Source organism: Tupaia chinensis, unplaced genomic scaffold, assembly GCF_000334495.1.
Source record: "Tupaia chinensis unplaced genomic scaffold, TupChi_1.0 Scaffold146445_1, whole genome shotgun sequence".
NCBI lineage: Eukaryota > Metazoa > Chordata > Mammalia > Scandentia > Tupaiidae > Tupaia > Tupaia belangeri.
The window spans coordinates 1,684,872-1,697,951 of record NW_006206301.1 but is presented as its reverse complement, the minus strand read 5'-3'; the positions used below and the strand labels follow the sequence as shown (position 1 = coordinate 1,697,951).

General features: G+C 42.6%; 1 protein-coding gene across 1 annotated transcript in view; it reads left to right on the top strand.

Annotated features, from left to right (window-relative positions):
- The window catches only part of ZNF704 (zinc finger protein 704), a 198,187-nt gene that overhangs the window by 179,294 nt on the left and 5,813 nt on the right, over positions 1–13,080 (top strand). The window contains exons 5-6 of the mRNA XM_006168927.3: positions 4,856–5,123; positions 9,294–9,398. Of these exons, the coding sequence (XP_006168989.1) occupies positions 4,856–5,123; positions 9,294–9,398 (373 nt within the window). The remainder of the gene's footprint in view (positions 1–4,855; positions 5,124–9,293; positions 9,399–13,080) is intronic.

The window sequence follows — 13,080 nt, the reverse complement described above, 5'->3', positions numbered from 1 at the left end:
ACTTTCAGGCTGTGTTTGGGGACTCAGCAGAACCTTCCAGATTACAGCCACATGCTGGACTTCTGCTCCCCTAGCCAGAGGGGCTGGCTTCATGTCCAAGAAATACCACATTGAAACAGTGCAGACAAGAGCCCTAACCCCTGTCCCTTGCCGCAGGGTAGGGGACCCTGCAGTATCTCCCCTCAAATCTCAGGGTAGTGCACAGAGTAGCAGCTCAGAAATACTAAAAGTGTAGAAAGAGCTTACCGAAGCTGTAACCAGGAGGTAGGTCATTGTTTAAAAGTACATCAGCCCAGGCACCAGCAGATGGTGGAATGATTACATTGCTGGACTCGCATGTAGCTGACCACAGTTCAAATCCTGGACCCAGCAGCTTAAACTCACATTGGGCATGTGTGCATGCAAGCCCAAAATCCCAAGAGGAGAATGGAGGAGAAAGGCTTGCAGTGAGGCCATCCCTCCTGGGAGGGGGGTTGATTTCTCATTTTATGTCTCTCTCTGTTTCTCTGGTGAATGTACACACCCTATAGCAAAAATCTCTCCATTTAAAAAGAAAAAAATGTACATTACCAAAAAAATTGAATCCCATTCAGCACCACTCAGAAGCACATGCCATAAATGTGTATATGTATATGTCTGTATTATATGTGTGTGTGTGTGTGTATACATATATGTTGTTGGAAAAGTCATGATGTATTTTTCTATGCAAAAATGCATAGTGAGGGGAACCAGCAGTTAGCATAATGGCTATGTCGCTGGATTCCCACGTAGTCGACCGCGGTTCGCATCCCAGACCTGGTGGCTTAAAACTCACGCCGGGCGCGTGTGCGTGCGTGCCCAAGATCCCAAGAGGAGAAGGGATTGTGGCATGACCATCCCCCCTAGGGTGATTTCTCGCTTTCTGTCTTTAATGTCTCTCTCTTTCTGTCTGGTGAGTGCACGCTCCCTGGAGCAAAAATCTCTCCAAAAAAAAAAAAAAAAATCCATAGCGAGTCCTCAAGGCCAGTGTGCGTTTACAAAGCTTGGGACCTGAGCTATCTCATGGCCTGGGAGAAGGAACTCACCTTTGCCTAATTGATAAGGTCAGTGTCGTGGCCATGAGATGATAGGACATTTTAAGGAGTGTTGGCTCTTAGAGAGGGTACATCTCAGAGTCCAGAGAAAGATTTGTCTTGCATTTGAGGGAGCTGCAGTGCACAGCAGGCCCATACAAAACGTACACCACTTTCTCACCCAGCTGTACTGATACTGGACTCATATGGGAGGCCTGGGTTTGGGTCTGAGGTTGAACTGAACACACCAAGTATGTGATCTTGGATGGCTGGGAGGAAGATTGTGGCATGGCAAGACCCTGTCAAGGTTACCTGTATGTCTCTTTCTCTCAAAAAATAAATAAAATTCAAAAGAAAACTACACCATTTTTCTCTTAACTCTCATTCCTTCACTGTACACCAGGAGCTGACCCTGATTTTTCCCCACATAGGATGTCTCCTCCCTCCAGGGCCTCCGTGTCTACCAGGAGAGCTTGCAGTAGAGCTAGGCGGCAGCAGCAACCCAGCCTGTCCTTGACTGGAAAAGAAGTGGGGACAAGAATAGAACAGGCGCTCCATCCCTGTCCCCTCTCTGGGATCTTCAGTGGAATGCTGGTCAGAAAGCCAAGCCAGGCCAGGCCTGATATGGTATAAAGACACCTCCCCAGATACCACAGCCAGAGAGCTCCAGGGACATGGAACTTGGCTGGGAGAAGCCACTGACTGGACCAAACAGGAAGGCCTTGGGAGGAGTGGAGGAAGTTTTATCCCAAGTTCCATGTAGGGACCCGTAGTGGTTGAAGTTTGTTCTGAGTCTGGTCTGCTGCTGCCGCTAGGGGTGTGTCCATGAAATGACGGGATCCCTGGAACCAGGTTCCCCAGCCCCAGAGGCTCAGGCCAGGGGTGATCCATGGCCTGTTGGGGGCCAGGTGCAGACCAGTGCCAGTCCACTAGTCCACCAGAGGTAGCTGGATGGCGGGCTAGAGAAGCTTAGTCAGCATGTGCTGCTGCTCCTCATAGCTTGCATTGCCGACTGGGCTTCACCCCTAGCGGATGAGCAGAGATACTGGATTCTCAGGAGAGCCTGAACCCTATTGTACATAGCAATGCGGAAGTGCTGGAGGTGGGTGCGCGTGGGTCATCCTGGGACCAGCACCCTCTACCCGTCCACTCCCAGTCTGAGGAGGGATGGTCTTCCCCAAGGTCTCTGGTGACTGCTCCCTGTGGTCTCTGCTTAGCCATTCAGGGAACTAGGGTGCTAGATATGCACCACCTCTCCAGAAATTAACAAATCTCATCAATGTCTTCTGTGCTATGAACCCTTATTTTATTAAAAGTTTTCAACAGGAATATACAGTTTTCCATGCTTCAGGGAGAACTTGGAGGGCACTCAAGAAGATGCTTTTCCTGGTGATAGTAAAAATCGAGAACTCTAACATAGTCCTTTCTTTTATTTCATAAGTACCTACATGGCATTTTTTTTATATGTTGGGTATACTTCTGAGCACTGTATATTTATTCACTTTGTCCTCATAACAGTTAGATACAGGGTAAGCAGCCCTAATCCGGAAATCCAAAATCTAAACATTTTTGAGCACTGGTATGAATCCACCAGTGGAAAAATCTGATCTGACATGGGTTGCGGTCACAACCATGTGACACGACAACGTTGTATAAAATTGCTTTTAAGCTATGTGTATAAGGTGTATGAGGGACTTCAAAAAGTTTATTGAAAATGTAATTATGAGTTTATTTGAAATTAAGAAAATGAAATTCATACAAGAAATTTGAAATTCATAATTTTTTTCATAATGTGCATTTTTCATGAGCTTTTGAAGGTCCCTCATCTATGATACATAAATGAATTTCATGTTTAGACTTGAGTCTCATCCCCCAAATATCTCTTTATTTATATATGTATATATATGTGTGTATATATATATTGTGTGTGTGTGTGTATATATATAGTAATGGCTATGTCGCTGGACTCCCACGTAGTCGACCGCGGTTCGCGTCCTGGACCCGGTGGCTTAAAACTCATGCCGGGCGCGTGTGTATGCGTGCCCAAGATCCCAAGAGGAGAATGGAGGAGAAGGGATTGCAGCATGACCATCTCCCCTGGGGGGTGATTTCTCGCTTTCTGTCTCTATGTCTCTCTCTGTCTGTCTGGTGAGCACACGTGCCCTATAGCAAAAATCGCTCCAAAAAAAAAAAAAATACTTGTTCCAAACAATTTAGGTAGGGATATTCAATGCATTTATAAAACAGGGATAATTATAGTATATAATTTTAGTATCTTCACTTTATAAATGAAGAAACCAAGGCACAGACACTATGCAGAGGCACAAAAAATCACAGCACAGGTAGAATGTCCAAGTCAGGATTTGAACATAAGGACTCTGACCCCACAAGCTGTGCACTTGGTCATTATGCCACAACAACCTCAGCTTCGTTCAGTCATTCAACATTTAATAAGTACCTGTGTGTAACACATGCACTGGTAAGAGTGGAGTGACATGAAGATGAGTAAGACATAGCAACAAAGAGAGGTTTTAAAAATTTACAGAAACGTAGCAAGTAATTAAAGGAATGAACACACTTCAAAGGGAGCACAGAAAACTAGCAGTTAGGAGTGAAGTCCCAGCCCCTAACCAAAATCCAGCCACAATTTGACTTTGTGTTTCCACCAATATCACCATCACCCAGCGGGTCTCAACACTCCTCTGGAGTATTGACAGAGACAGCCTCCTCAATGTGTGTGTGTATGTGCATGTGTGTGTGTGTGTGTGTGTGTGTGTTGGGTCTGTGTGTGAGATGTGCTCTTGCCTTTTTGTCCTCCATTTCCCAGACAACAACCAGAGTGACCTTTAACAAATAATCTGCACCAGCTGTGGTGATGCAGAGTCACACAGTGTTCCGCAGTGCTGAAATCGAGTGGGAAGCTCCCAGGTTTGCATCCCAGGGTCTCCCTGTGCACGTCAGGCACACCTTTATGCCCGTGTTCCTGGCCGGCTGGGGGTGCTGTTGGGAGTGGCTGGCTTCCTGTCTGTCTCTCATGGAAAAATAAATAAAAGTTAGATTTCTCAAAACTCCCAGTGGCTTCTTTCATATTCAGAATAAAAACCAAAGCCATTACTCCAGGCTGCAAAACACTCTGATCTAGCCCCTGCTTTGTCCCCACCATTTTCTCATCACCCCGTCATGTCCTGAGTCTGTCTGCCCTTCTTGGGGACCAGCAGGCTGCCCGCCTAAGGGTTTTGTGTTGCTGTTCCCTGATGTGTTCCTCCCATGGGTTCTGGCATGGTCTCTTTCACTTCATCCTATAGGTCTCTGTGCAGATGTCACCTCATGGAGGCTTCCTCTGAATGCTATATTTACAATAGTGCCCCCTGTCACCTACCCTCCTTAAACACTGTTAGGCGCCTTAATTTTTCTTTCTAGGACTTAGCAACACCTGATATATTAAATATGTTTCTTTCTTGGTTTCTTGTCTGCCTCTCCCACTAGGCTGTATCATCAGGACAGAGTCTATCTGTGTTTGTTCACTGTGATACCTGGGGACTCTAGAATAGTGGCTGGACATAATAGATGCTCAATAAATTTCTGTTGAATAATTGATTGAGTGAATGAATCATTGAATGAATGAACGAATTGTTCTAAGAGATAAGGAAGGCTTCCCTGGAAGTGGAGACTTGAGTTGAGTGTTGCAGAATGAACACAAGAGAGAGGGAAAGCATTCCGGACAGAGAGACTAGCATGTGCCAGATTTCGAGGCAAGAAAACAGGTTGACTTAGCACAACTGCTTTGCTCCCTTTTGCATTAGGCGTGTTGGAGACTCTGACTACAGTGACGGAGAAGAGGACTTTTACTACACGGAGATAAAGCTCCACACAGACTCAGTGGCAGACGGACTGAGCAACCTGGCCCCGGTTTCGCCTTCCCAGTCCCTGGCCTCACCTCCGACGTTCCCGATCCCAGAGTCAAGCCGAACAGAAACTCCTTGTGCCAAAACTGAGACAAAACTGATGACGCCCTTGAGCCGCTCAGCTCCCACCACCCTCTACCTCGTGCACACTGACCACGCTTACCAGGTGACTTACAAGGGGCCGAGAGAGTAATCACTTTGACCCTGACCAAAAGCAGTAGCCATCTGGCCTATGAGTAAAAGAAAACTCAGTGGAAAAACAGCATCACACACTGCAGCCCAAGAGCTGCGTTTGTTTTTCTTTTCTCTTTTCCAGTCAAGATCTTACCCAGCTGGGATCCTGGGGTTATTTTCAGACTGCAGTGTCGACTGCAGTTCCCATCGTTCAAGGGTTGTTAGGATCATTAAAATCCTAGCATTGTACAGCCCCCAACATGGTCCCTGGCAGAAGTATCTGTTAAGCAAAAAATAAAATTAACAAAAAACGTGAGCTTGGGAAAACTTTGGTACAAAGACAGAATCACCCTGTACCTCAAATCTGGGACTCATGCCCTGCCTTCTCCAAGAGTAATTGAGCCCCTCTGACTCAGGGTTTTTAACATGTCCCAAATTGACGGTGTTAGCATCACGTGAGAACCAGTTAGAAATGTACATTTTTGGTACCCAAGAACTACTGGCTCAGAAACAGGGAGCAGCCCAGCATGTTGGGTTGTAAGAGGCCCTCCAGGGAATTTTGATTTATGTTAAAGTCTGACAGACCTTAGAGATAAATCTTCAAATTTGGGACATGTTGAAACTCCTTTTCTCTCCAGAAATTACTAACTCAACATCACTTAGATGTTGCTTTGTTTTAATAAAAAAAAATAAAAAATAAAAAATAAAAACGCAAAGTTTAAGAAAACTTTTTTTTTATAATTCTCAATGCCCTAATACAACCTTTTAAAATATTTACATATTTATAATTGTGTTCACCCACTCATCTGATAAAAAACATCCCATTTAATTCCAATTAAAAGGAAAGACCAAAGGGTTTTAATCATTTTCTTATGTATCTACTATTTAGTCTATCTAATTGTTTCCCTATCATAAATAGCTCCCTTGTGAACATCTTTGTGCTTGTAGGGTTGTTTTTTTTTTCCCTTTAAATTCTCAGAAGAATAATTATTGAGTCAGAGGATATAATATTACAAACAATTCATTCCTCTGGCTATATAATTCCAAAATATATTCTAATAGTACCAGTGGCAAAACCACCGTCACTACCAAGTACATTGGTAATTACAACTTACAAATAAACCTACAGAGGAAGACTGCAGCTACTTATTTGCAGGCTTAAACTCAAGGATAATGAAGTAGAGTTAGTGATTCAATTGGTTGTTACAATCAGTTTTATTCCTGACTCTTGTTATGTTGGCCAAAAAGAATAAGCCATTCATTTATTATTATTTGTCAGTGTTGCATTTAGGTCAGAAATCAGGAGCTTGAACCAGCTTAATCAAGTCATTTTACTCATCTATACAATGAGAGAGATACAACACACTCTGATCTGGGAGGTCCTTCCCAAAGCATAGATTCATAATACTGGGACCTTTCCATTTATAGATCTTATGAATATTCTGCATAGAAAATATTAGCAATATAGCAAAGAAAGAAAATGCATCCTTAGTTCTAATAACCAAAGAGCACTTTGGTTAATATTTTTGCATGTCCTTCAAAACTGTGTTCTCTGTGTCTCTGTATGCACATTTCTTTAAAATAGAAATATATTTTGGTAATATTTTTACTGTGCTCTTTTTCCTACTTAATATATCACAAATATTTTCTCATCCCAATGAGGCTTCTTCAACAATAGCATTTTAGTGGCTCTGTGGGTATATCGTGAGTCATTTACCTATTTCCCTATTAGTAGTGGATATTTGTGTCATTTCCAGGATTTTTTCAGAAAGTACATGGTTCTGTAATGAACATCTTTATATTCATTTTTGTAGAATGAATTCTTAGAGGTGGAAATAGCTAATATACAGGATGCTAAGAATTTCAATACATATTGCCAAATTACTCTCCCAAAGCGTTGTAACAAATGAACACACCCACCATCCTTGTGTAAAATCTTTATCTGAACTTGGTAGTGAGGAATTCTTTCTCACAGCTGTCTTCAAATAACTACGTGTATATATAATGAAATTTCTTTTCAGAAATTGACAATCAAAAACCATCTTCTGGGACCAGTAGTTAGTGTAATGGCTATGTCGCTGAACTCCCATGTAGTTGACCGCGGTTCAAGTCCTGGACCCGGTGGCTTAAACTCACGCCAGGTGTGTGTATGTGCATGCCCGAGATCCTGAGAGGAAAATGAAGGAGAAGGGATTGCGACGTGGCCATCCCCCCGGGGGATGATCTCTCACTTTCTATCTCCTCTCCCTCTGTCTCTCTGATGAGTGCACACATCCTGTAGCAAAAACCTCTCCCCCCAAAAAAATCTTCTTTTATGAAATCACCACCAAAAAAGATACCTGCATTTGCATGTTCATTGCAGCATTAGTCATAATAGTCAATATATGAGACAAGCTAGCTATCCATCAGAGAACAAATAGATAAAGAAAATGTGTTATTCCTGTATACATGCACACACACACACACACACACACAATGGAATATTATTCAGCCTTTAAAAAAGGAATCCTAGGGCCAGCCAGGTCACTTGGTGGTTAAGGCAGGATCTCACATGGCCAACTGTCTGGATTGAGTCCTGAACCCAGCAGCTTGAAAAACATGCCAGGTGCATGTGCATATGTACCCAAAATCTTGAGAGGAGAGTAGAGGAGAAGGGATTGTGGCATGGCCATCCCTCCTGGAAGGTGACTTCTCACTTTCTCTCTTACTCTCTCCCTCTCTGGCAAGTGTATGTGCCCTGTAGCAAAAGTAAAACAAATAAATAAGGAGGTCATTCCATTTTCCAAATCATGAATGGACCTTGAGTACATTATACTAAGTGATATAAGCCAGACACTAAAAACACATGTTTGTGTGATCTCACTTATATGTGGAATTTTAAGAAAGCGTTCAAGTACACGAAGATAGTGAAAGAGCAAAAAAAGTGAGCAAATGGAGAGCTGTAAGCCAGGGATACAACACAGCAAATATACAGGATGAACAAGTCTAGCAAGCCAATATACAACATGAGTTGTACACTGACAATCAAAAACTATCTTCTTGGGAACCAGCGGTTAGCGTACTGGCTATGTCGCTGGACTCCCACGTAGTCGACCGCGGTTCGCATCCCGGACCCGGTGGCTTAAAACCCACGCCGGGCGCGTGTGCATGCATGCCCAAGATCCCGAGAGGAGAGTGCATGCAGGCCCAAGATCCCGAGAGGAGAATGGAGGAGAAGGGATTGCAGCATGGCCATCCCCTCTGGGGGGTGATTTCTCGCTTTCTGCTCTGTCTGTCTGGTGAGCGCACGCGCCCTATAGTGAAAAACCTCTCAAAAAAAAAAAAAAAATCACCACCAAAAAAGATACTGAAGTTCCTAAAACCATACTGGGATTTGTATTAAATAAGTAGATTTTAGTTGCTGTTGTCATCAAATTTGTAAAAAATCGCTATGTAAGACAATAGATATGGTCGCCTGCTTCGCTTTAGAAATCGTCTCACCATCTATATGTGTCTCATAACGTCATGTTATAAACCACAAAAATAAACCATTTTTTGGTTTTTGCTTTTTTTAAAAAAAAAAAATTTTTTTTTTTTTTCCTATAGGAGGTGTGTGTTTGTTGGAGGGACAGAAAGACAGAAAGTGAGAAATCACCCCCCAGGGGGGATGGCCATGCCTCAATCCCTTCTCCATTCTCCTCTCAGGATCTTGGGCACGCACACACAAGTGCCCAGCCCGAGTTTCAAGCTGCTGGTCCGGGGCTCAAACCACAGTCTACTACATGGGAGCCCAGTGACCTAACCATTACACTACCTGCTGATCTGAAACCGTTAAATTTTTTAAAGACTTTTATACCTTATATAGGTTACATAGGTACAAGAGGACTTGAAAAAGTTTATGGAAAAAGTAGAATTAAAGTACAAGTTTATTTTGGTACCAAAAAAGTTGAAATTTGTGCATAGTTCTGTCGTAATATGTATTTTCCACGAACTTTCACCCTCATATACATAAAAAGTACATTTGTAGCTGCTCTCCTTGATCCTGTTCATCTCCTCCTCATAATTAGTCTCTGGTATTAATATAGCTGAGACCATTTCTGGGGCCCTACTTTGCCAATGAATGCTTGAGGCTCTGAGGAAAAATGTCCTTTCATGACAACGTTCCCTGGTTTCTATTTAACAGGCCACGCCCCCTGTGAGCATTCCAGGATCAGCCAGGTTCACCCCCAATGGCAGCAGCTTCAGCATTTCCTGGCAGTCTCCTCCAGTCACATTCACGGGCATTCCAGTAAGTAGAAAAAGAAAAAGCCAGCAATCTGCTCAAAGCCAAACATAAATTTAGAGACAAAGTATAGAAACATACAAGAAAATGACCCAAGTCAGAATGTCACACGCACTGTACTTATTAAGTGATATTTGTAAACTCATCATCAAGGTATCTTGTGGTCCTCACAGTCCCAACTTCTCTGTGCAAAGATGTTTTGACTGGTAGTTGAGAAAACTTGAAGAGAGGGCCCTTTCCATAGCTCAGTGGTAACACCCTGTCCAAAAGAGGCTGGATCGCACATGGCAACTGAAGTTCAAATCCCCGGCCTAGTCTGCCTGAAAAACAAGCCAGGCATGCACCTGAGGGCCCAGAATCTGACCGGCTGGAGGACTGGAGGAGGGGATTGTGGAGTAACTGGACCTTGTAGAGCATCTCTCCCTTCTTTTCTCCCTCTCTCTCCCTGTCTCTGTCTCTCTCCCATGCATGCACACATGTTCTATGATGGATGAGGGAAAACAGTGCAGATGAAAAAGAAAAAAAACTAAAAGAGAATTTCAGCATGTTGGAAATACATCAAGATTTTTTGTGTTGATGGTATATTATGTTTCCAAAAGACTATATAATTAATAACTGATCTCAGGTGCATGGAAAAGATGGTGTTGATCATTATAAGTACTTTTATAAAATGTATTACTTTGAAATTATTATTTAGGTATGTCATTTTGAAAATTCAAAAAAGGGGGTAAATGGGAGTCATTCTTTCCAAGCCTAAATAACTCATGTTGATGGATAATTTGAAAATAAATGAGTACTGAAATACGCAGACAGATTTAAGTAGTGCATAAGTATTGACTTAACATATTAAATGATTGCTGATGAATCACCATGAATTAACTTGATTCCTAACCATTCAACTAAAATAGATTGAGTCTCTTGTAGCTTAACCCGGAATACCTCAGACCTGTATGCTGTCAATACTCAAGGTGTAGTATAACTCCTGATAAGCTTCAAAGAGTGGCTCGTGATAAAAGATATTAACCTTTTTTCTCTTCTCCATCCTTCTCCCCAAAGACTTCACAAAAGCTTCTTAGTTAACTGCTGGCAACTCCTGGAGGTTTCCAGCAAAGCCTAACGCCTCCTGGGGAGCTGATAGAAATGAAAGTGGCTGAATGAATTATGCTGTTCTTTATCGATGAATATTTATTAAATTTCACAGAGAACTAGCCAACAATAAAAAGCATCCTGCTGGCAGCAATTCAGGAAATGGTGGCTTCCAGAAAATACTCCGGAATGTGGTTTTTAAACAATACCATAGATCTGGAGTAATTATGAAAGTTGCCTGCTTCACTGAATAGTGGTAACTGCCAGTAGCTCTGTGACCTTGTTAGTCCGTAGCAGAAGAGAGCGGCTTAGACGTGTGCTCCTGGAAAACACCAATTCACTGATGCAGGTGTCAGAGGTTAATAATCTGTCCTTTCGGGGTCTTTTTCTCTTTGGAAGACATAAAAAGACCCAGAGTGGCTCTCAATGTCATGTATGAGATGACCTCCCCACATTAACCTAGAATGGCAGCTACAGTTACACAACAATACGGGCTTGCTAGCTGAGGCCTATACATTCCTTCCTTTGGGGAAGAATTTTCAAGAGTATACACCATATTGCTCTCCTGGTGGAAGTATAGTGTGTAGATGGAACAGCCAATTCAAACCTCTTTTCAAATTACTTTTATAACCAGCCAAACTAGAAACGTTTCCCCCTTTGCTTTCTTAATTAAAGTATGTTCTTCTGAAGTACAGAGAAGTCACTCTGAGTGGTTTCTTAGTAGCTAATACCTAAATGTCTTACACAGGAAGACACTGGCCATGATACCTTACACCGTATGGTTGCCCACAATGAAATCCTAAATTTCTTCTATGACACCATTTGTCTCTACCCCCATATCAGTGCCCTTACAGTTTTACAGTCCCTCATTCTACTAGGTGTTTGTTACCAGGGACATTCTAGACAAGGGCAGCTAGGTTAGGTAGGTATTTCACTAAAATCTCATGTCAGCTTCTGATTGACTCTTTCACTAGAGAACTCCCAATCTATCTGGTTGCGTAATCTGCTTCGGCAAAGACTAGAGGGTTCCAGCAGTCACGCTTGCCATTTTAATTCAAAGATAAAGATAAGGAAACGGGATGGTATTTTTAAAGAGTTTCCTTTTACTTTAGAAAGACAAAAATGCTAGAACTAAGAGTGTTTTTTGTGTACTAAATTCTTCATCAATGCCTTCAAAAAAAAAAGTGGGTACTTGCTGTCTCTTTCCTCCTGGTAGGCTGACTCTCATAGCCTGTACACCTTACAGACAGACGAAGGACTGCCCCACGTCCACTGGGCGCCAGAGCTGTCCCTGACTTCTCTAGGAGTGCTAGTGGAGCCCCTAGAAGACAGGGAGCCAGGATCCCCAATGGTGGCACAGCAGTAAAACATGATACTCTCCGAGGTGACCGCTTGGGAAGGTTCTGGATCACTCCTGAGTACAGGGGCTTCACACACACCCATAACTCAGGGCTGGTTAAGGCTGGGAATGTATTGGGATATCAGGACACCACTAGGGTGTCTGTCTGTCTATCTCTTTCTGTATTTCCTATTTATGGAAGAAATAAATTTTTAAAAAAGAAAAAGAATTGGGATCAGCAGATGACGTAATTGTTATGTTGCTGGACTCCAACATAGTCAACTGCAGTTTGAGTCCCGGACCCAGAGGCTTAAAACTCATGCCAGGCACATGTGCAGGTGTGCCCAAAATCCCAAGAGGAAAGTGTAGAAGAAAGGATTGTGGTGTGGCCATCCCCTCCTTAGGGGTGACTTCTCGCTTTCTATCTTTCTGTCTCTCCAGCAAGCACATGTGCCCTATAGAAAAAAAAAATCTCTAAAAAAAAAAAAAGAAAGAAAGAAAAAACAGGTAGAATCTAAGAACTTCTGTTCACTAATGGTGTAGTAAGGTTTTCAGACAGAAGCTCTAGAAGATTTAAAACATAGTTAGTATTTAACAATGGCTTCAACTGTATTCAAACTGAAGAACAGAGCAATTCCCATTTATAAAATGCCTTAAAAAATAAAAAATAATTAAAAAATAAAAACCTTTCTGTACTTCAGAACAAATACCCCAAGGTTATTAACCTCGTTTCAGGTTTACTTTTCTCCTACGCCTCTGAAACCTGGCATTGAAGAGATGTTTTTGTACACTTCCTAATGGGGGGGACAGCCCCTTCTGAGTAATCCCAAGGTTTGCGAGAGTTTATTTATTCCTTTGTCTATGCTAGATTTCTTGAACGTTGGACTTTAACAAGTTCCCTGGGTAAGACTTCTTCCCAGAGGTGTACAGCCAAGGTTGAAGTGCATATTTACAAATGTAACTGGACGTGGTCTTTTCTAGCCGAAGGCTGTGGGGAGGTGGGAGGAAGGAGACCCTCATTCGTGACAACTTTCTTTGACCTGGTTTTCTCCAATGACCTGCCTTTTCTTCTCACTATCTCCATTTCTTTCTCTGTCTATTCATGGCAGAAAGTTAAGAACTCTTTGCTCCTTTTTCAGTCAGAGCAGGTCGCTATAACGGAAGGCCATCGACTTGGTGGCTTAAACAACAGGAATTTCTTTTCTCACAAGTCTGGAAGCTGGAAGTCCAAGTTCAAGGCATCAGCCAATTCAGGTCCTGCTG